At 43.8% G+C, this 24,543-nt stretch overlaps 2 protein-coding genes across 2 annotated transcripts in view; one reads left to right on the forward strand and one right to left on the reverse strand.

Annotated features, from left to right (window-relative positions):
* mtmr10 (myotubularin related protein 10) overlaps positions 1–24,543 on the forward strand; it is a 66,023-nt gene that overhangs the window by 37,678 nt on the left and 3,802 nt on the right. The window contains exons 9-13 of the mRNA XM_059945836.1: positions 7,813–7,882; positions 8,356–8,426; positions 16,764–16,936; positions 22,124–22,294; positions 23,443–23,622. Of these exons, the coding sequence (XP_059801819.1) occupies positions 7,813–7,882; positions 8,356–8,426; positions 16,764–16,936; positions 22,124–22,294; positions 23,443–23,622 (665 nt within the window). The remainder of the gene's footprint in view (positions 1–7,812; positions 7,883–8,355; positions 8,427–16,763; positions 16,937–22,123; positions 22,295–23,442; positions 23,623–24,543) is intronic.
* The window catches only part of fan1 (FANCD2 and FANCI associated nuclease 1), an 80,535-nt gene that overhangs the window by 15,940 nt on the left and 40,052 nt on the right, over positions 1–24,543 (reverse strand). The window lies entirely within an intron of this gene.

A 24,543-nucleotide genomic window follows, 5' to 3' on the forward strand; every position in this document is an offset into this window, starting at 1 on the left:
TCACAGAAATTCCAGCCATTGCTGCTCTGTATTCATCCTTGCGAGTGTTCTCTTCCAATTAACTTTGGCCAGCTCCTCTCTTGTGCCTCTGTAGTTCCCTTTACTCCACTGTAATACTGATACATTTGACTTTAGCATCTCCCTCTCAAGTTGCAGGATGAATTCTATCAAATTATGATCATTGTCTCCTAAGGGTTCCTTTACCTTAAACTCTGTAATCAATTAGAACCATAGAACATTATGGCACAGAAACTGGCCTTTTGGTCCTTCTTGGCTGTGCCAAACCATTTTTCTACCTAGTTCCACTGATCTGCACCCGGCCCATATCCCTCCATACAACTCTCATCCATGTACCTGTCCAAGTTTTTCTTAAATGTTAAAAGTGAGCATGCATTTACCACTTTATCTGGCAGCTCATTCCACACTCCCATCACTCTGTGTGAAGAAGGCCCCCCTAATGTTCCCTTTAAACTTTTCCCCCTTCACCTTTAACCCATGTCCTCTGGTTTTTTTTCTCCCCTAGCCTCAGTGGAAAAAGCCTGCTTGCATTCACTCTATCTATACCCATCAAAATTTTATATACCGCCATCAAGTCTCCCCACATTCTTCTACACTCCAGGAAATAAAGTCCTAACCTATTCAACCTTTCTCTGTAACTCAGTTTCTCAAGTCCCGGCAACATCCTTGTAAACCTTCTCTGTACTCTTTTGACCTTATTAATATCCTTCCTGTAATTTGGTGACCAAAACTGACCAAAGCTCCAAATTCGGCCTCATAAATGCCTTATACAACCTCACCATAACATTCCAACACTTATACTCAATACTTTGATTTATAAAGGCCAATATACCAAAAGCTCTCTTTACTATCATATCCACCTGTGACGCCACTTTTAGGGAATTTTGTATCTGTATTCCTAGATCCCTCTGTTCTACTGCACTCCTCAGTGCCCTACCATTTACCTTGTATGTTCTACCTTGGTTTTTCCTTCCAAAGTGCAATACCTCACACTTGTCTATATTAAACTCCATCTGCCATTTCTCAGCCCATTTTTCCAGCTGGTCCTGATCCCTCTGCAAGCTTTGAAAACCTTCCTCACTGTCCACTACACCTCCAACCTTTGTATCATCAGCAAATTTACTGATCCAATTTACCACATTATCATCCAGATCATCGATATAGATGACAAATAACAATGGATGCAGCATTGATCCTGTGGCACACCACTAGTCACAGGCTTCCACTCAGAGAAGCAATCCCCCACTAACACTCTCTCACTTCTCCCATTGAGCCAATATCTAATCCAATTTACTACCTCACCATGTACACCTAGCGATTGAATCTTCCTAACTAATCTCCCATGCAAGACCGTGTCAGAGGCCTTACTGAAGTCCATGTAGTCAACATCCACTGCCTTCCCTTCATCCACTTTCATTGTAACCTCCTCGAAAAACTCTTAATAGATTTGCTAAACATGACCTACCATGCACAAAGCCATGTTGACTCTCCCTAATAAGTCCCTGTCTCTCTAAATACTTGTAGATCCTATCTCTTAGTATTCGTTCCAATAATTTACCTACTACCGATGTTAAACTTGCTGGCCTATAATTTCCCAGATTACTTTTAGAGCCTTTTTTAAACAACGGAACAACATGAGCTATCCTCCGGCACCTCACCCGTAAATACCGACATTTTAAATATATCTGCCAGGGCCCCTGCAATTTCAACACTAGTCTCCTTCAAGGTCTGAGGGAATACCCTGTCAGTTCCTGGGAATTTATCTACTCTGATTTGCCTCAAGATAACAATCACCACCTCCTCTTCAAATTGTATAGGTTCCATGACCTCACCATCTGTTTACCTTATATCCATTGACTCCATGCCAGTTTCCTTTGTAAATACAGATGCAAAAAACTCATTTAAGATCTCCCTCATTTCTTTTGGTTCCATACATAGCCAACCACTCTGATCTTCAAGAGGACCAATTTTATCCCTTACTATCCTTTTGCTCTTAATATATCTGTAGAAGATCTTAGGAACATCCTTCACCTTGACTGCCAAAGCAACCTCATGTCTTCTTTTAGCCCTCCTGATTTCTTTCTTAAGTGTTTTTTGCACTTTTTCTACTCCTCAAGCAGCTTATTTGCTCTGTTTCCTATACATGTCATACATCTCTCTCTTCTTTATCAGAGTTCTAATATCCCTTGAGAACCAAGATTCCTTATTCTTATTCACTTTGCCTTTAATCCTGACAGGAACATACAAACTCTGCACTCTCAAAATTTCACCTTTGAAGGCTTCCCACTTACCAGTCACATCCTTGCCAGAGAACAATCTGTCCTAGTCCACACAGTTTAGATCCTTTCTCATTTCTTCAAATTTGACCTTTTTCCAGTTTAGAATCTCAACTCGAGGACCAGATCTATCTTTATCCATGATCAAGTTGAAACTAATGGTGTTATGATCACTGGAACTAAAGTGTTCCCCTACACACACTTCTGTCACCCGTCCTAACTCATTTCTTAATAGGAGATCTAATATTGCATCCTCTCTAGTTGGTACCTCTATATATTGATTTAGAAAACTTTCCTGAACACATTTTACAAACTCGGACCCGTCTAGACCTTTAACAGTATGGGAGTCCCAAACAATATGCAGAAAATTAAAATCCCCTACTATCACAACTTCATGTTTGCTGCAGTTGTCTGCTATCTCTCTGCAGATTTGCTCCTCGAATTCTCGCTGACTGTTGGGTGGTCTATAATACAACCCCATTAATGTGGTCATACCTTTCCTGTTTCTCAGCTTCACTCATACGGCCTCAGTAAACAAGCCCTCTAATCTGTCCTGCCTGAGCATTGCTGTAACATTTTCCCTGACTAGCAATGCCACCCCCCACACCCTTCTTTCCTTTGCTTCTATCACGTCTGAAACGTCTGGAACATTAAGCTGCCAGTCCTGCCCCTCCTGTAGCCAAGTTTCACTAATGGCTATAATGTCAATCCATGCCCTCAGCTAGTCAGCCTTCCCCACAATACTTCTTGCATTGAAATAGGCACACCTCAGAAGATTATTACCACCACACACAACCCTTCTATTTGCGACTTTGCATGAACTTTTAACATTTATTTTCACCCCCGCTCCATTATCTGCTTTGGTACTCTGGTTCCCATTCTGATTCATTGCACAACATTCAATCCAGAATAGTTGTTCCCTCTAGTGGGCTCAACCACAAGCTGCTCTAAGAAGCCATCTTGTAGGCATTCTACAAATTCAACACCAACCTGATTATCCCAATCTACCTACATATTGAAATCCTACATGAATATCATAACCTTGTCCTTTTGCCAAGCCTCCTCTATCTCCCGTTTTAATTTGTAGCTCACGTTCTGACTACTGTTTGGAGGATGGTAAATAACTCCTATGGGGTCTTTTTACCCTTACAGATTCTTAGCTCTACCCACGAGTATTCTACATTTTCTGATTCTATGTCACCTCTTTCTTTATTTTTCTACTTGCTGTGGTGGTGGTGAGATGTCTCCTTGAATCACTGCAGTCCTTGGCTGGTTCCTGTGCTATGTCTGCAACTCTTTGCAGATTCTTATGGTCACATGTAGAGCAAGCCATTGTGCATTCAGGTAGAATGCTTTCTATGGTACATTGATAAAAATAAATAAGAGCCGGTGGGACTTGACAAATTCCTTTAGACTTCTGAAGATGTAGAGGCATCAGTGAACTTTTGTTTCAGCAACATCAATGTAGTAGGGCCAGGATAGGCATTGGTGATGTTCACATCTCGGAACTTGAAGCTCTCACCATTGATTAGGATAGCAGCATGTGCATTAGCCCACTTACTGAAGTCACTGACCAGGTTTTTAGGTGACATTGAGGGATAGATTTTTGTCATGTCATCATGTTCTTGATGTCTTTCCTGTAATTTTACTCATTGTTATTTGAGATACATTACAGTAACATAGAAATGTAGAAAACCTACAGCACAATACTGGCCCCTTGGCCCACAAAGCTGTACCGAACATGTCCTTACCTTAGAAATTACCTAGGGTTTACACATAGCCCTCTATTTTTCTGAGCTCCATGTACCTGTCCAAGAGTCTCATAAAAGACCCTATCAGATCCACCCCACCAGTCGTCAGCAGCCCATTCCACACACTCACCACTGTCTACCCCTGACATCTCCTTTGTATCTACTTGCAAGCACCTTAAAACTGCCCTCTCGTGCTAGCCATTTCAGCCCTCAGGAAATGCCTCTGACTATCCACATGATCAATGCCTCTCATCATCATATACACCTCTATCAGATCACCTCTCATCCTCCGCCACTCCAAGGAGAAAAGGTCGAGTTCACTCAACCTATTCTCATAAGGCATGCTCCCCAATGCAGGCAACACCCTTGTTAATCTTCTCTGCACCCTTTCTATGGTTTCCACATCCTTCCTTTGGTGAGGCGACCAGAACTGAGCGCAGTATTCCAAGTGGGATCTGACCAGGGTCCTATATAGCTGTAACATTATCTCTCGGCTCCTAAGCTCAATCCCACAATTGATGAAAGCCAATGCACCATATGCTTTCTTAACCATAGAGTCAACCTGTGCAGCAGCTTTGAGTGTCCAATGGACTCGGACTCCAAGATTCCCTTGATCATCTACACTGCCAAGAGTCTTACTGTTCATACTATATTCTGCCATCATATTTGATCTACCAAAATGAACCATCTCACATTTTTCTGGGTTGAACTCCATCTGCCACTTCTCAGCCCAGTTTTGCATCCTATCAATGTCGCACTGTAACCTCTGACAGCCCTCCACACTATCCACAACACATCCAACATTTGTGTCATAAGCAAATTTACTAACTCCATTTCCTCAGCCAGGTCATTTATAAAAATCATGAAGGGTCCCAGAACAGATCCCAGAGGCACACCACCGGTGACGGACCTCCATGCGGAATATGACCCATCTACAACCATTCTTTGCCTTCTGGATCCACAAAGCAATGTCCCCTTGAATCCCATGCCTCTTTACTTTCTCAACAAGCTTTGCCAAATGCCTTGCTGAAATAAATATACATTACATCTACTGCTCCACCTTCGTCAATGTGTTTAGTCACATTCTCAAAAAATTCAATCAGGCTCGTAAGGCATAACCTGCCTTTCACAGAGCCATGCTGACTATTCCGAATCATATGTCCTCTCCAAATGTCCATTAATCCTGCCTCTCAGGATCTTCTCCATCAGCTTACCAACCACCGAAGTAAGACTCACTGGTCTATAATTTCTTGGGCTATCTCTATTCCCTTTCTTGAATAATGGAACAACATCTGCAACCCTCCAATCCTCTGGAACCTCTCCCGTCCCCATTGATGATGCAAAGATCATCGCCAGAGGCTCAACAATCTCCTCACTCACCTCCCACAGCAGCCTGGGGTACATCTTGTCTGGTCCCGGTGACTTATCCAACTTAATGCTTTCCAAAAGCTCCAGCATATCCTCTTCCTTAATATCTACATGCTCAAGTTTTTCAGTCCACTGTGAGCCATCCCTACAATCGTCAAGATCCTTTTCCATAGTGAATACTGAAGCAAAGTACTCATTAAGTACCTCTGCTATCTCCTCCAGTTCCATACACACTTTTCCACTGTCACACCTGATTGGTCCTATTCTCTCAAGTCATGTCCTCTTGCTCTTAATGTATTTGTAGAATGCCTTGGGGTTTTTCTTAATCCTGTCCACCAATGCCTTCTCATGGCCGCTTCTGGCTCTCCTAATTTCTTTCTTAAGCTCCTTCTTGTTAGCCATATAATTTTCTAGATCTCTATCATTACCTAGTTTTTTGAACCTTTCATAAACTCTTCTTTTCTTCTTGACTAAATTTACAACAGCCTTTGTACACCACAGTTCCTGTACCCTACCATCCTTTCCGTTTCATTGGAATGTACCTATGCAAAACTCCATGCAAATAACCCCTGCACATTTGCCATATTTCTTCCATACATTTCCCTGAGAACTTCTGTTCCCAACTTATGCTTCCAAATTCCTGCCTGATAGCCTCATATTTCCTCTAACTTGTCTGTTACTATCCCTCTCCAATGCTATGGTAAAGGAGATAGCATTGTGACCACTATCTCCAAAATGGTCTCCCACTGATCTGACACCTGATCAGGTTCATTTCTCAATACTAGATCAAGTACAACCTTTCTTCTTGTAGGCTTATCTACATATTGTGTCAAGAAACTTTCCTAAACACACCTAACAAACTCCACCCCATTTAACCTCTCATAGCCTTGTTATTTTTACAACTTTCCAGAATTTGTCTCTCTATCTGCTCCCTGATGTCCGTATTATTATTGGGTGGCCTATAAAAAACACCCAGTAGAGTTATTGACCTCTTCCAGTTCCTAACTTCCTCCTTTTCTGTAGCCATGACACTATCTCTGATCAACAGTGCCAAGCCCCCAGCTCTTTTGCCTTGCCTCGTGTCCTTTCTGAAACATCTGAAGCCTGGCACTCGAAGTAACCATTCCTGCCCCTGAGCCATCCAAATCTCTGTAATGGCCACAACATCATTGTTCCAAGTACTGATCCACGTTCTAAGCTGATCCGCTTTGTTCATAATACTCCGTGTATTAAAATAAACACATCTCAAACCATCAGTCTAAGTGCATCCCTTCTCCTGCCTATCCTCCCTCTTGCACTGTCTCCAAGCTTTCTCTATTTGTGAGCCAACCTTCTCTTAAGTTTGGTTCTCACTCCCCAGTAATCCTAGTTTAAAGTCTACCTAATAGCTTTAGTAAACCTCCCTGCCAGGATATTGGTCCCCCTCAGATTTAAGTGCAACCCATCCTTTTTGTACAGGTCACTCCTGCCCCAAAAGAGGTCCCAAAGATCCAGAAATCTGAATCCCTGTCCCCTGTTCCAATCCCTCAACCACGCATTTATCCTCCACCTCACTCTATTCCAATACTCACTGTCACGTCGCACAGGCAGTAATCCCGAGATTACTACCCTTGTGGTCCTGCTTCACAACTTCCTTCCTAACTCCCTGTAGTCTGTTTTCAGGACTTCCTTCTTTTTCCTGCCTATGTCGTTGGTACCAATATGTACCACGACCTCTGGCTGTTCTCCTTCCCACTTCAGGATGTTGTGGATGCGATTCGAAACATCCCAGACCCTGACAGCTGGGAGGCAAACTACCATCCATGCTTCTTTCCTCCGTCCATAGAATTGCCTGTCAGACCCCCTAACTGTAGAGTCCTCGATTGCTGCTGCCATCCTCTTCCTTTCCCCAGTATCATCTGCAAACTTGTAAATGGAGTTAGAGCAGAATCTGGCCATGAGTGTACAGGGAGCTGAGGATCTAACTTTGAAGAGCCCCAGTATTGAGAACAATTGCGGTGGAGGTGTCACTGCCTATCCTTGCCGATTGTTGTGCATTGGTCAGTAAGTCGAGGGTCTACTTGCAGTGGGAGGCTCCAGGGTCTGGAGTTTGGTGACTGATTTACTTGCAATAATTGTATTGAAGATGTGTCAAAAGTAGGCAGTTGGACATAGTCTACTTGGAGATGGTCTTGTGTGATGCAGGTGTTGGTTATCATTTCTCTGCCCATGTCTGAAAGTCTTGATGCACACCTTATTGCTTTCTTTGTGTCACTGGCTGACCTGACCTAGGTCTCATCCCACTGCACCTGTCACTATTGTTCATGTAAAAACGTGCAGTGTTCTGTGCTGGGAACAATGTTTCCATCACCTGCATCTTTGAGAAATGTAACTACATAAAATGTAATTTGTCCCACTAGATTCATTTGAAGAAACGGATGAGAAGTGGCTGTCCTCATTAGAGAACACTCGGTGGCTGGAGTATGTCAGGTGAGAAAGAAAGCTGCTTTACACTAATCCTGTTCTAGTGGTCATTGGGAAGCAGAGCTGCTCTGGTCAATTGTCTTGGGGCAATAGCACATTGTGTTCCAAGTAGCACTCAATGGCTTCCCTTGAGTTCCATTAATTCTGTTCTTGTGGAGCCAAGATTAACTGGAGCTTGGTCTCTGTCACATCTCCAGAGGTTTCCAGTCAATGTGAGGATATCCCACAGCTAAGATTACTTTACATGGTAGAGCATGGGTTAAGGTGTTAAAAGTGACTGTGAACTCCCCACTTCTGGGGTGGTGTTGGATGACCACAGCACCAGTTGCCTTCTCCCGACACTGGTTAACCCCCCCCCCCCAATGATAGTCACCCCAACACCTTGCCCATAGCTACTGTTGCCCCTGCTCTGGTTGCCCCGATTGTGACAGCATTGAGACTGAATTAAATGCACCAGCAATGTCTTCCTGTGTCCACAGACTATTTCTGAAGCACTCAGCAGAGCTGACACAGTGGATGGATAACAAAAATATCTCTGTCATTCTCCAAGGTGAGTTTCCAAATAACCATATAACAATTACGCAGAAATAGGCCATCTTGGCCCTTATAGTCCGTGCCGAACGTTTACTCTCACCTAGTCCCACCGACCTGCACTCAGCCCATAACCCTCCATTCCTTTCCTGTCCATATACCTATCCAATTTTACTTTAAGTGACAATATCGAACCTGCCTCTACCACTTCTACTGGAAGCTTGTTCCACACAGCTACCACTCTCAGTATAGAAGTTCCCCCCAAACTTTTGCCCCCTAACTCTCAACTCATGTCCTCTTGTTTGAATCTACTCTACTCTCAATTAAAAAACCCTACCCATGTCAACTCTATCTTTCTCCCTCATAATTTTAAATACCTCTATCAAGTCATCCCTCAAACTTCTACACTCCAAAGAATAAAGACCTAACTTGTTCAACCTTTCTCTGTAACTTAGGTGCTGAAACCCAGGTAACATTCTAGTAAATCTTCTCTGTACTCTCTCTATTTTGTTGGCATCTTTCCTATAATTCAGTGACCAGAACTGTACACAATACTCCAAATTTGGCCTTACCAATGACTTGTATAATTTTAACATTACATCCCAACTCCTATACTTAATGCTCTGATTTATAAAGGCCAGCATACCAAAAGCTTTCTTCACCACCGTATCTACATGAGATTCCACCTTCAAGGAACTATGCACCATTATTCCTAAATCATTCTGTTCTACTGCATTCTTCAATACCCTACCATTTACCATGTATGTCCTATTTGGATTAGTCCTACCAAAATGTAGCACCTCACACTTATCAGCATTAAACTCCATCTGCCATCTTCCAGCCTACTCTTCTAACTGGCCTAAATCTCTCTGCAAGCTTTGAAAACCTACTTCATTATCCACAACGCCACCTATCTTAGTATCCACCCTCCAACCAACCCAGTTGAAAATCTCCCCAGAAGCATTAGCAAATGGTCTCCCTAGGATTCAAGTGTAACCCGTCCTCTTTGTACAGGACAAGCCTGCCCCAAAAGAGGTCTCAATGATCCTGAAACTTGAATCCCTGCCCCCTGCTCCAATCCCTCAGCCATGCATTTACCCTCCACCTCATTCTATTCCTACTCTCATTGTTGCGTGGCACAGGCAGTAATCCCGAGATTACTACCTTTCGGTCCTTCTCAACTTCCTTCCTAACTCCCTATATTCTCCTTTCAGGACCTCTTCCCTTTTCCTACCTATGTCATTGGTACCTATATGTACCACGACCTCTGGTTCCTCACCCTCCTGCTTCAGGATATCTTGGACACGATCAGAAACATCCCGGACCCTGGCACCAGTGAGGCAAACTACCATCCGGGTCTCCTGATTCCATTATACCCCCATCGTCCATCCCTCCTGATTGGTTAGTCCTCATCCAATCAGATCTCCGCTCACCCACCTTGCTCACAATCAAATTCCAGTTCTTACTTCGAACGAGACTTACATCTTTGTTAGAATTCTGACCCCCTAACTATCGAGTCCCCTATTACTACTGCCTTCCTCTTCCTTTCCCTACCCTTCTGAGATACAGGGGCAGACTCTGTGCTGGAGGCACGGCCACTGTTGCTTCCCCCAGGTAGGCTGTGCCCCCAACAGTACTCAAACAGGAGTACTTATTGTCAAGGGGTGTAGCCACTGGGGTACTCTCTAGTACCTGACTCTTCCCCTTCCCCCTCCTAACCGTGACTCACCTGTCTGCCTCCCGTGGCCCTGGTGTGACCGCCTGCCTGTAACTCCTCACTCTGCCTGACCAGGTGAAGGTCATTGAGCTGCAGCTGCAGTTGCCTAACATGGTCCCTTAGGAGCTGCAGCTCAGCGCACCTGGCACAAATGTGGACGTCCGGGAGGTTGGGAGACTCCAGGACCTCGCATATCTGACACCGAGAACAACAAGCTGCCCTCACATTCATACCTCCCCCTTTCTTCAAATAACAGGAAAAATTGAAACCCAAACCTCGCCCGCTTCCGCCTAAACCTGTTGAACCTTAAGCCTTCACTGTGCTCCCGGCTCACTCCGCTGCCCGCTGTATAAAGCTGTGTCCTTTTTTAAATCTTCCCCGCTTCACTGCCCGACGTCACACGCCTGTGCAGTCCTGCCTCCCTTAACTCCAATGAGAAGAAGAAAAAATCAAAATGGCTCCCGCCGCACTCCCGTTGCGATTCTCAGACTTCCTTCTCCAAAAACATTTGAAACATTCAAATGTTTCAATGAAATTCAGCCTTCATTCTTCTAAATTCCACCGAGTACAGGCCCAGAGCCATCAAATGTCCCTCATACAATGATCCTCTCATCCCTGGAGTTATTCTTGTAAACCTTCTGTGCACCCTCAATGATGGCACATCCTTCCTTTCTTTCAAAAAGGCTCTCAGAACTGCTCATTCCTTTACTCAATGCTCTGATTTATAAAGGCCAGCATACCAAAAGCTTTCGTCACCACCTCCTTCAGGGAACTATGCACCATTATTCCTAGATCACTCTGTTCTACTGCATTCTTCAATGCCCTACCATTTACCATGTATGTCCTATTTTGATTAGTCCTACCAAAATGTAGCACCTCACACTTATCAGCATTAAACTCCATCTGCCATCGTTCAGCCCACTCTTCTAACTGGCCTAAATCTCTCTGCAAGCTTTGAAAACCTACTTCATTATCCACAATGCCACCTATCTTACCTGCATACTTACTAATCCAATTTACCATCCCATCATCCAGATCATTAATGTATAGGACAAACAACATTGGACCCAGTACCCTGAGATCCCTGAGACATATCACAAGTCACCAGCCTCCAACCTGACAAACAGTTATCCACCACTACTCTCTGGCACCTCCCATCCAACCACTGTTGAATCCATTTTACTACTTTAATATTAATACCTAACGATCGAATCTTCCTAACTAACCTTCCGTGTGGAACCTTGTCAAAGGCCTTACTGAAGTCCATATAGACAGCATCCACTGCTTTACCCTCGTCAATTTTCCTAGTAACCTCTTAAAAAAATTCAATTAGATTTGTCAAACGTGACCTTCCATGCATAAATCCATGTTGATTAATCAGACCCTGTCTATCCAGATAATTATATATATATCATCTCTAAGAATACTTCCCATTAACTTACCCACCACTGACGTCAAACTTACAGGCCTATAATCACTAGGTTTACTCTTAGAACCTTTTTAAACAATGGAACAACATGAGCAATATGCCAATCCTCTGGCACCGTCCCCGTTTTCTAATGACATTTGAAATAATTGTCAGCATCTCTGCTATTTCTACACTAACTTCCCTCAAGGTCCTAGGAAATATCCTGTCAGGACCCAGAGACTTATCCACTTTTATATTCCTTAAAAGTGCCGGGATTTCCCCTTCTTTAATCATCATAGTTTCCATAACTTTCCCACTTGTTTCCCTTACCTTACACAATTCAATATCCTTCTCCTTAGTGAATACTGAAGAAAAGAAATTGTTCAAAATCTCCCCCATTTCTTTTGGCTCCACACATAGCTGATTCTCTAAGGGACCACTATCCTTTTGCTATTAATATAACTGTAGAAACCCTTTGGATTTATTTTCAGCTTACCTGCCAAAACAACCTCATATCTTCTTTTAGCTTTTCTAATTTCTTTCTTAACTCTTTTTACATTCTTTATATTCCTCGAGCACCTCATTTACTCCATGCTACCTATATTTATTGTAGATATCTCTTTTTCCAAATCAAGTTTCCAATATCCCTTGAAAACCATGGCTCTCTCAAACTTTTAACCTTTCCTTTCAACCTAACAGGAACATAAAGATTCTGTATCCTCAAAATTTCACCTTTAAATGACCTCCATTTCTCTATTACATCCTTCCCATAAAACAAATTGTCCTGATCCTTTCGCATCTCCTCAAAGTTAGCCTTTCTCCAATCAAAAATCTCAACCCTGGGTCCAGTCCTATCCTTCTCCATAATTATATTGAAACTAATGGCATTGTGATCACTGGACCCGAAGTGCTCCCCAATACATACCTTCATCACCTGACCTATCTCATTCCGTAACAGGAGATCCAACACTGCCCCTTCTCTAGTTGGTACCTCTATGTATTGCTGCAAAAAACTATCCTGCACACGTTTTACAAACTCCAAACCATCCAGCCCTTTTACAGAATGGGCTTCCCAGTCTATGTGTGGAAAATTAAAACCTCCCACAATCACAACCCTGTGCTTACTACAAATATCTGCTATCTCCTTACAAATTTGCTGCTCCAATTCTTGTTCCCCATTAGGTGGTCTATAATACACCCCTATATACACCTTTCCCATTCCTCAATTCCACCCAAATAGCCTCCCTCAATGAGCCCCCTAATCTATCCTGCCAGAGCACCGCTGTAATATTTTCTCTGACAAGCAATGCAACACCCTCTTGTCCTTCCGATTCTATCACACCTGAAGCAATAAAATCCAGGAATATTTAGTTGCCAATCACACCCCTCCTACAACCATGTTTCACTAATAGCTACAGCATCATATTTCCAGATATCAATCCATGCTCTAAGCTCATCCACCTTTCTTACAATGCTCCTAGCATTAAAATAAATGCATTTAAGAAATTCTCCACTTCTTACTCTGTTTATCACTGACAGTGCAAACAACTTTACTATCTTATTTTTCTTCCTTCTCCCATACATCTGTTCCTACACTCTGGTTCCCCTCCCCCCTTGTTTCTAGTTTATATCCACTGGAGCCTCTCTAGCAAACCTACCTGCAAGAATATTTGTCCCCCTCCAGTTCAGATGTAATCCGTCCCGCCAGAACAGGTCCCACCTTTCCTGGAAAACTGCCCAATTATCTACAAATCTGAAGCCCTCAAATATTTTATGACTGTTGTGGATTTGTTACAATAAAGAACTGGCCCTAGTTTGAGATACTTATTGGATGAGGCTAATTCATGCAGGTAAAGGAACGTTTGGCAAGTGGGGAGGTTTTCAAAGTGAGATTGGGAGAGTTCAGGACCAATGGATGTTGAAGCTCTTGAGGGGGCATGAGTCAGGTGCAGGCATCTGGATCACGTGAGTCCCTTAACAAATACTGTGGATGTAGGAGAATATTTAAGGAGGAAATTAGGAAGGCAAAAGGGGGCCATAAAGTATCTGTGATGTTAAAAAAAAATCTGTAGGTATATTTGGAGCAAAAGGGTGACTTGGGAGAGAGATTCAGTCAGCGTGGAACCGCAGGAAATGGGTAGGATAATAGGGATCGACAGCATGGCTTTATGTGCGTGAGTTATGTGTCGGGAATTTGATTCCATTTTCTGAAAAGGTGACTCAGGATTTCTGCAGACAGGGTGATAGATGGACCATGATGCTGTGCAGAACGTGTACTTAGTTTAGAAATTACCTAGGGTTACCCGTAGCCCTCTCTTTTTCTATGCTCCATGTACCTATCCAGGAGTCTCTAAAAAGACCCTGTCATTTCCGCCTCCACCGCCGGTGGCAGCAGCCCATTCTATGCACCCACCACTCTCTGCATAAAAAAACTTACCTCTGACATCTCCTCTGTACCTACTTCCAAGCACCCTAACTGTATAGTGGACAGTGAAGAAAATTATTTAAGATTTCAATAGGATACGGATGATACACACAAGAAAGTCAGCAGATAGTGGAAATCCAGAGCAACCCACACAAAATGCTGGTGGAACTCAGCAGGCCAGGTAGCATGTATGGAAATGAATACACAGTTGATGTTTTGGGCTGAGACCCTTCTTTCAGGACTGGACAGAAAGGAGGAAGATGCCAGAATAAAATGTTGGGATGGGAAGGAGGATAGCTAAAAGGTGAGAGGTGAAGCCGTGGGTGGGAAAGGTAAAGGGCTGAACTGGAGAAAGGGAAGGAGGAGAGTATCCAGGGGAAAGTGATAGGCAAATGATAAGAGTTAAAAGGTAAGAGTGTGGAATAGAGTGGAGAAGGGGTGGGAAGAAAAAAAAAATACCAAAAGGAGTCATCGATACTCATGCCAACAGGAGGCTACCAAGACAGAATATAAGGTGTTGTTCCTCCTCCCTGAGGGTGGCCTCATCTTGGCATAAGAGAGAATCTGACTACCCCAAAGTTCTGCTTTGGGCAGATGGAGCAGTAGTGCTCGACGAAAGCTCCCAATTTACAGCAGGTCTCAACCAATGTAGAGGAGGCCACATTGGGAGCACCAGAAGTGTTGCCTCACCTGGAAGTACTGTTTGGGGTCCTGAATGAAAGTGAGGGAAGGGGTGTATGGGCAGGTGTAGCACTTTGGCTGCTTGCAGGGATAAGTGCCAGGAGGGAGATTTAAAGGGAGGGATGAAGAAACAAGAGAATCGTGGAGAGAACAATTCTAGCAGAAAGCAGAGGGGTGGGGAGGTAAAGATATCTATAGTAGTAGGATCCCTTTGGAGATGGCAGAGGTTGTGGAGGATGATGTATTGGGTGCAAAGATGGGTAAGGACAAGAGGAACTCTATCACTGTTAAGGTGGCAGGGAGATGAAGTTCAGGAAATGGAGGAGATGTGGGTGAGGGAAAGGAACTGCTTTTCTTTGAAGAAGGAAGACACTTTCTTATGCCCCGGAAAGTACGGCTGCATCCTGGGTGCAAATACGGCAAAGGCAAAGGAATTTTGAAAAGGGAACACCATTTTTTTTTACAGGAGATAGATTGGGAAGGGTCAAGGTAACCGTGAGAATCGGTAGGTTTATAAAAGATGTCAATTCACAGTTTGTCTCCAGAGATGGGAGGCAGAGAGATTGAGAAAGGAAGTTGGAGGCAAAGTTGATAAATTGAAGAGCTCAGCTTGGGTGCATGATGCAATTGTCAGTGTAGTGGAGGAAGGGTTGGGGAGAATTACTAGGGAAGACTTTGAAGATGGACTACTCTACATAGCCATCAAAGAGGCAGGCATAGCTGGGGCCCATGCAGTTGCCCATGGCTATCCCTTGAGTATGGAGAAAATATGAGGAGCTGAAGGAAAAATTGTTGAGGATGAGGACCAGTTCTGGCAGACTGATGAAGGTGGTGGTGGTGGAGAAGAATTGGTTGGTTCTTTTGTCAAGAAAGAAGTGCAGAGTTTTGAGGCCTTCTTGATGGGTGATGCAAGTGTATAGGGAATTAAGATCTGTGGTGAAAATGAGGCCAGTCAGGGCCAGGGAATTAAAAGTTACTGAGGAGATTGAGAGAGTGAGAAATGTTACTGATGTAGCTGGGAAGGGGAATAGAATGGAATCCAAGTATGATAACATGATTTCAATGGGGCAGGAGCAAGCAGAGACAATAAGCCAGTTGGGTTGGTAGGAGCTAGAAGTGAGCAGTGTGGAGTAAGGGAACTTTGGAGTTTGGTGGCAGTGGATAGGAATTCTCTAGAATTGATGAGGTCCAGTGATAGTGTCAGAGACACAGTTTTCTGATGGCAAAGTGGGGTCCTCTTCAAGGGGTAGGTATGAGGAGGTGTCTGAGAGTTGCCGCCTGGCCTCAGCAAGGTAGTGGTCAGTGTGCCACACTACACCACCAGCCCTTTTGTCTGCAGGTTTGATGGTAAGGTTGGGATTGGTGCAGAAAGAGAGGAGAGCAGTGGATATGGACCAACTGGGAAAGTGGAAAGGGAATGGCAGATGAAATATAACTCAGACAGCCCCCTTGGCCCAGATCAAGCAAGTCCCATTTCCTTGTGCTTGGCCCATTCCCCTTATAACCCTTTCCTATGTACCGAGTACAGAGACACATGGAATTAATGCAGGCGAGTGAGATTAGTGTAGATGGACATAGCCAAGGTGGGCCAGCTCCTCCAGAAGCATTATCTGGTTTCATAGTAGTGTGTAATTACAATCACATGCATTTACAGTTATGTGCGTTACATCAGCACAGACCAATGTCCAGGGCTGCTGAAAGCTCATTCAGGGAGGTCAGGGGCATTGATGTGCAGGTTATGCATCACTTGAATTCGAGAGGCAGTTATAAACTCATTGATTCTATTATTTTCATGGCCTGTAACTAACAACATTGGACAGCTATGAAAGGAATTGTTAACCATAGATGGACTTCACGGTGCTGCAGATGTCTGGAGTTGTGCTGATGTTCCCCTGTGACCATGTGGCTTTCTCCTCCATTCTTGATGATTGCTGGTTGTTTAATTGGCTTTGGTGTGGTTAAGCAGCAAAAGGAGTTACTGAGTGTATAAGGGAGAATAGGTTACAGAGCTACAGGAAGGGAGCAGTTATATCAGAAGCTCCAGTCATACTGTATCTGAAATGGAACTGAGTGCTTGGTACAAAGCTTTTCATCAGTAAGGACCTCATTCATGTTCCTACACCAGAGGAGGAGGGGCGAGACCTGAGCTGCGTGGTTGCCTCTATCATGCAGTTACTGCTGGATCCTCACTTCCGCACCACTCTCGGCTTCCAGAGCCTGATCCAGAAGGAATGGGTTGCTGCCGGTTACCGCTTCCTGGACCGATGTAACCACCTCCACGATTCGGAGAAGGATGAGGTGAGCACTACATGTTTCCATGTTTAGCTGCTGAGTACAGCAGAGTGAGGTTGGTGCCGGCAAATAGAAATCTGAAGGAATGGAATGAGTAGCAATAATCTTCCTGATCCTGTAACTGTCATAAAGTTACTCACCGGTAACACTCACAATGTGATTCCCTGGGTTATAACACCAGCAACAGATAGTAACCGTTATAAAGTGACTACTCACCCTGTAACAGCAGCAACAGATCCCATAACTATTATAAACTAACTCCAAGGCCTGTAAAATCAGAAACGGATCTGGCATGAAATTCCTCCTCAGCCTGCAGCACCAAAAACAAATTCTGTAACTGGCATAGAATAACTCCCCAGCCATAGGCAACAGATCCCATAACAGTGACAAAATGACTCCCAAGCCTGTAACTATCATAAAGTGTTTCTCTAGTCTGTAACACCACCAACAGCTTCTATAACTGTCATAAAGTGACTCCCCAACATGTAGCAGATCCTGTAAGTGTCATAAAGTGATCCTCTGGCCTGTATCACCATCAACAGGTCCCAAAAATGTCATAAAGTGTCTCCCCAGCCTGTAACACCAACATCAGATCCTGTAACTGTCACAAAGTGACTCCCTGGTGTATAACACCAGCATCAGTTCCTGTAACTCAAAGTGAACAGGCGGATTAGTCACTTCATGACAGTTACAGGATTTGTAACCGGTGTTACAGATTGAGGAGTCGCTTTTTGACAATTATATGATCTGTAACTGGCATTACAGACCGAGGAATAACTTCATGACAATTACAGGATCTGTAACTGGTGTTACAGACCGAGGACTTGTTTTATGACAGTTATAGGATTTGTTGCTGGTCTGGCTATTAACAAATTTTTATGTTGTATGTGCCCTACCAAGACTGAGGAGCGAGCTGAGCAAGTTCCATCTGTTCACTTGTTCTGGATGCTGATCCCACCCCCTTGCATTCACTCAGGTACATCCCTCCCCACCATCACTGGCATCTTTAGGAACACTGCCTCAAGGAAGCAGCATCAATCAACAATCCACACCATCCATGCCATGCCATTTTCTGGGCAGGAGGTCCCACACCATCAGGTTCAAGAACAGCTACTTCCCTTCAACCATTCACTTGAACCAACTGGCACAACCCTAATCACTACTGACTGGAATTTAGAAGATTGAACGGGGATCTTATTGAAACGTATAAAATTCTAAAGGGATTGGACAGGCTAGATGCAGGAAGATTATTTCCGATGTTGGGGAAGTCCAGAACGAGGGGTCACAGTTTAAGGATAAAGGGGAAGCCTTTTAGAACCGAGATGAGGAAAAACTTCTTCACACAGAGAGTGGTGAATCTGTGGAATTCTCTGCCACAGGAAACAGTTGAGGCCGGTTCATTGGCTATATTTTAGATATGGCCCTTGTGGCTAAAGGGATCAGGGGGTATGGAGAGAAAGCAAGATCAGGTTCATGATCATACTGAATGGCGGTGCAGGCTCGAAGGGCCGAATGGCCTATTCCTGCACCTATTTTCTATGTTTTACCTCAGTACCACATTATGATCACTTTGCTGTTTTTTAAAAATTCTAATTATGTTCTTCCTTGTATAATTTATGTTTAATTAGTTTTCCTTGTGAATGCTGCTCATCTCATGTTATGCTTCTGTCAGACTTATTGAACACTACAGCTCAGAAACTAGCCCTTCAGCCCATCTAGTCAGTGCTGAACCATTAATCTTGGTCCCATCGACTTGCACCTGGACCATAGCCCTCCATATCCCTCCTATTCATACACCTACTGAAATGTCCCTTAAAAGTTGAAATCAAACCTACATCCATCAATTGCACTGGCAGCTCATTCTACTCTCTCACCATCATCTGGGTGAAGATTCCCCTCATTTCCCCTTAAACATTTCACCTCTCAGCCTTAATTCATGACCTCTAGTTCTAGTCTCACTAAACCTCAGTGGAAAAATCCTGCTTGTGTTTACCCTTTCTATACCCGTCATATATTTTGTATACCTCGATCAAATCACCCCTCAATCTTCTAGGTTCCAGGGAATAAAGTCCTAACCTATTCAATGTTTTCTATACTCAGGTCTTTCAATCTTGTTTACATCTTTCCTATAGATAGTGACCAAAATAAGACACAGTACTCAAAATTAGGCCCCAGCAATGTCTTATACAACTTCAACATATCATCCTAACTCCTGTACATTGATTTATGACGGGCAATGTGCCAAAAGCTTTCTTTATAACCTCATCTACCTGAGCCACCACTTTCAACAAATTATGGATCTGTATTGCCGGATCAGTGCCCTACTGCTCACTGAGAGAGACACTGGCTGGTCCTACCAAAGTGCAACACCTCACACTTGTCTGCATTAAATTCCATCAGCCATTTTGCAGTCGCATTCACCATCTGATTCAGATCCCACTGCAAGCTTTAATGGTCTTTCTCACTGTCCACTACACCCCACAATCTTGGTGTTATCAGCAAATTTGCTGATATAGTTTATCACAATATAATCCAGGTTGTTGATATCAATGAACCCAGCACCGTTCCCTTTGGCACATCACTAGTCACAAGCCTTCAATCAGAGAGGTATAGTGCCTGTGACCTCGCTGCTGCTTTGACTCACATCTATAGACACTGTGTCTGTCTCCGGAGTTGTACAGATGTAAAAGATCCATTTAAGACCTCCCTCATCTCTTCCTGCTACACTCTGATCTTCCAAGGGACCATTTTGTCCCTTACCCTTTTGCTCTTAATTTATCTGCAGAAGCCCTTAAGATTCTCCTTCACCTTGTCTGCTGGAGCAACTTCATGACACCTTTTAACCCTCCTGATTTCCTCAAGTGTTCTCTTACATTTCTTATACTCAGGTACCTTGTTTGTTCCTGCCTGCCTATACCTACTGTGCACCTCCTTTTTCTTAGATTTGTACTCTCAAAATTTCACTTTTGAAGGCCTCCTGCTTACAAAGTACAACTTTGCCAGATAACAGCATTTCCCTATCCACACTTGCCAGATCCTTTCTGATATCATCAAAACTGACTTTTCTCCAATTTAGAATCTCAACCTGAGGCACATACCTATCCCTTTTCATAAATACCTTGAAACTAATGGCATTAGGATCACTAGATGCAAAAGCATGTTGTGTCCTTGAGCAAGGCACTTGTCCTGGAGCAAGACACATTGCTCCAGTCCACCCAGCTGAAAATGGGTACCGGCAAAATGCTGGGGGTTGACCTCGCGATAGACTGGTGTCTTATCGGGGGGAGGGGGGGGGGTGGGTGGAGTCTCACGGAAATCTCAATAAGTACCGGCCTGCTGAGCCTATAAGGCTTGGGGCAGACTTTAATGTATGGAGAGAGAGAAAAAAAACAAATCATGCAAACAATAAAAGTAAGCATTCAGAACTGAAGTTCACGAAAGTCAGTCACAGTCGATTCAGGAGCCCATTAGTTGCAGAGCTCACAAAGCAGCGAGCTGAACAAGCCCATCCTGGCCCGACACTCTGGCCTGGTGCTTAAATCTTCCAACGTTGCTCGTTGCCTGCTGCTTTGATATGCTCTTGAGCCCAAGGACAGCGCTCAAACTGATCAAACCTCAGGTCTTTCTTCGTTCTTGGGCCCGGGCTCCACCTTGACTCTTATTCGCCTCAGCTCTGCTGCCCAAGTCCACTCCAGCAATGGCCGAACATTGGCTCATGTATGGGCTAAGCCACCCCAATTCAGCCCATAAACACCACAATCATCCTGCACCTTTGAGAATTCAGTTCACACCACAAAAATGCCAGAATGTACAGGCAGTTCAGAAGCTCAAACTGAAAGGGAAGTTGCAGGCTATTGATTGCAGTGGTTGTTTACCAGAAAAGGTGTGAATAATAAAGTAGTTAGTTTGGTTTGCCACTGAACTTTGTCAGTGCCATTTTAAACCAAGCTGGAGCCTCTACATAAACTTCTGTCCACCACCGTCTCATTCCCTGATGGGTCGAATATCACTCTCTTTCTAGTTAGCACTTCTATACACTGATTAAGGAAACTTTCTTCAACACATTTGACAAACCCTTTCCCATCCAGCCTTTTTAAATATGGGAGTCCCAGTCAATACGTGGAAAGTTAACACTTCCTGTAACAACCTTGTGTTTCTTGCAACAATCTGTCATTTCTCTAAATCCTGTGGATTGTGGGGTGGTCTATAATATAATCCCATCACCTTTCTTACACTTCAGTTCTATCTATAAAGCCTCACAGTTTGCAGTCTGTGACTAGTAATGCTACGCCCCCTTTAATCCCTCCCACTTCGTCACTAGTGGAAATCTCAAAACATCGACCCTAAATTGTGTTCCTTTTGGATTAAACTATAAATGATTGAAGAACACTTGCCCTTAGTTCAGACTCAATCAGTTTTATTAACATATAGTGAAATTGGTTGTTTTGTGGCAGCAGGCCAGTGACGTGCACAACATAAAATCGCTACAAAAGTAAATGGATTTATAATTAGAACCAAATAACAATAAGGCGTCATGGACCATTCACAAATCTGCTGGCTAAGGGGAAGAACTATTCCTTAAAACAATAATTGTGGGCCTTCAGGCTCCTTTGCCTCCTTGCTGAAGGTTGTAATAAGAAAACGGCATGCCCTGAATGGTGAGGGATTTAATGATGCCACCTTTTTGAAACATTTCCTTTTGAATTTGATGCTGAGGAGATTAGTGCTCATGTTGGAGCTGGCTGAGTTTTCAACCCTCTGCAACTTTTTCCAATCCTTCATACCAAGTGAGGATGCAGTCAGTCCGAATGCACTCCATGGTACATCTGTAGAAATTTACTAGTCTTTGGTGACACACCAGATCTCCTCATATATTTCACATATGAAATATAGCTGCTGTTGTGCTTTCTTTGTGATTGCATCAATATGGTGGGCTCAGGATAGATCCTCAGAGATGTTGATGCCCAGGAACTTAAAGCTGCTCACCTTTTCCACTTCTGACCCCCTCAATGACTGGCATGTGTGCCCTTGTCTTACCTTCTTAGAGTTCACTTAGTCCTACTGATATTGAGTGCAGTGTGTTGTTGCGACACCACTCCCTACACTTTGAGGTTTGGGGTGAGACGGTTAATGTTGGTGCTCTCCTTTAACAGTGCAACTGTGTCAAGGTTTGAGTTCTTTATGTACCAACAGTGTCCACTCTTCTTGCTCTTCCTGGATTGTGTGTGGCAATTACTGCAGCAGTTCCCAGCTGCCTTTGAGTTCACTGAGACCTACCTAACTGTGTTATATGACAGTTCGAGGATACCCCTGTTTGGGACCTTCCTTTTCAACAGCCAACACCAACGGATGCAGCAGAGCCAGGTGAGTGTACTGAGTTTGCCTGGTACTCCCCTTCATCTTGGATGTCCCAGTGAAACTTTCCTTCAGGTACAGACTGTTGTTGAGGTAACAGTACTCCTGGGAAATGTTGACTGAGATGCAGTTCCAGAGGCCTGGTGACTACCGACAGGCATGAGGGGATGGAGCACAGAACATTATGTCACAGTACAGGCCATTTGGCCCATGATGTTGTGCTGACCTTTTTAACCTTTTTAAATGACTCCTATTTGTTAGATGGTGTTTCACCCACAAGTTTCTGCTCCTAACCTACTTTAAGATCAGTATGACAGGAGCCGATTCAGGCTATTTGGCCCATCAAGTCTGCTGTACCATTTTATCATGGCTGATCTCCCCACCCCCACATGAGGAGGGAATCACTGTGGAGCTGGTGACTGAGAGCCTGTCCACTGACTGTAAAGCTGAAGGCACCACAGAGGCAGGACCCTTCCCCCCACCCCCACCACCTACATAGCCCTCCATTTTTTTTTATCATTCCTGTGTCTACCTAGAGGATCTTAAATGCCCCAATGTATCTGCCCCTACCACCACCCCTGGCAGGATGTTCCACCACTGAGTAAAAAGCCTACCTGACATTCTCCTAATCACCTTAAAATTATGCTCCCTCGTATTAGCTGTTGCCACCCTGGGAAAAGTCTTTGCTGTCCACTCCATCCATGCCTCTAATACCTTGTAATTCTCTATCAAGTTACCTCTCAGCCTCCACCACTCCAAGCTCACTCAAGGTTGCCTACTTTTGCATTTTCTGCTTTTCACCCATAGCAGAAAATTCTGGCCCTGAAACCTTTTTAAATGACTCCTATTTGTTAGATGGTGTTTCACCCACAAGTTTCTGCTCCTAATTGTCTCTTGCACTGTCAAGGTGAACCTTCCCTCAGGTTCGGTCTGAAAGTTGAGAAGCAGCTGCACCTGGCTGCAACTGTGTGGAACCCCACAGAATTACAGTCATTTGTACTCCCCACTGACAGCTCTAACACCTACCTGGTAGGGTCAAGTGCCCCTCCCCTTTCACTGGAAAACTTGACGACTGCCTCAGTCAGAATATCAAGTATTTATATTTTGAATTGTGCTGGATGTGCAGCAATTGTGAAATTTATTTTCTTTCTTGGCAGGATTTTGCTGCAAATGGGAATCTTCAGTGTGAGGGGAAGAATCTTGAGTTTCCTTCTGTGTGGAATTGGTCTCTGCAGTTCACAGCCAAGGATCTGACTCTCTTCAACAACCCTCTGTACATCGGCAAAAGTGTCAGCTGTGTGCAGAATGGGACAATCAAATCCTTCAAAAGAGCCAAGGTGAGAGAGCCTGCAAGCTGTTGGAAGCTTATACCTGCCTTCTTATGTGGTTTCTGAGAGATCACTTCTCAGCTCTGGATGCTCCTCCATACATCCTGGGGAGGATTTCTTTTTGTTCAATGTGGTTGATCAGCTGTTTAGACCAACATATATACTTATTTTTGGTATCACTTAGACCTCAAAGACAACTTAAAGACAATGGCTGTACCTCCATTCCCGGTGTTACTACGTTCTGTTCGTCTGATGCCTAAATCTGTGTCTGAGTTTTTGTTATTTGCATGTGTGCTCAACCTTCTGAATGTCGCTCAGAAGTCTGCTCTTACTTCTTCATCTGTAATCCCTGGAATTACTGATGAACACTTACTTTTGCTTAATGACTGATTTGGTTTCCAAATCCCATGTGCTCCTGCCTCTGTGACCCTTTCAGCTTTACAGTCCTTTGCCACCACTATGGACAGGCTCTTAGTACCCAGCTCCACAGTGATTCCCTCCCTAAACTCCTTGGCTTCTCTTTCTTGTAGACACTTCTTGAAACCTTCCTCTTTGACCAAGCTTGTAGTTCCTGCCCTGTGTGCCTCACTGTTAATGTTGTTTTGAGTATCTCTCCTGACAAGGGGTGGTTGACCAACTAAAGGCTATTAAAACATAAATAATTAAAACATTCAAGACACTCCAAGAGCTCAGGTGCTTTGTGATGAAATTACTGGTTCCTCTAAAGTGAAGGGCAAAGCTGACAAGATTAGGAACATTGGTTGAGGTGGGGTATGGAGGGTCAGGTCAAGAAAAGAAGGCATATTTCAAATTTACATAAGCATATCAAGCAATTTGCTTGATCTAGGTTAAGAGGTATAGGAGTACACTTATGAGAGATACTAGGAAGGCAAAAAGAAGATTGGAGTTGGCTTTGGCAGATCAGGTAAA

The sequence above is a fragment of the Hypanus sabinus genome, chromosome 21, assembly GCF_030144855.1.
Source record: "Hypanus sabinus isolate sHypSab1 chromosome 21, sHypSab1.hap1, whole genome shotgun sequence".
NCBI lineage: Eukaryota > Metazoa > Chordata > Chondrichthyes > Myliobatiformes > Dasyatidae > Hypanus > Hypanus sabinus.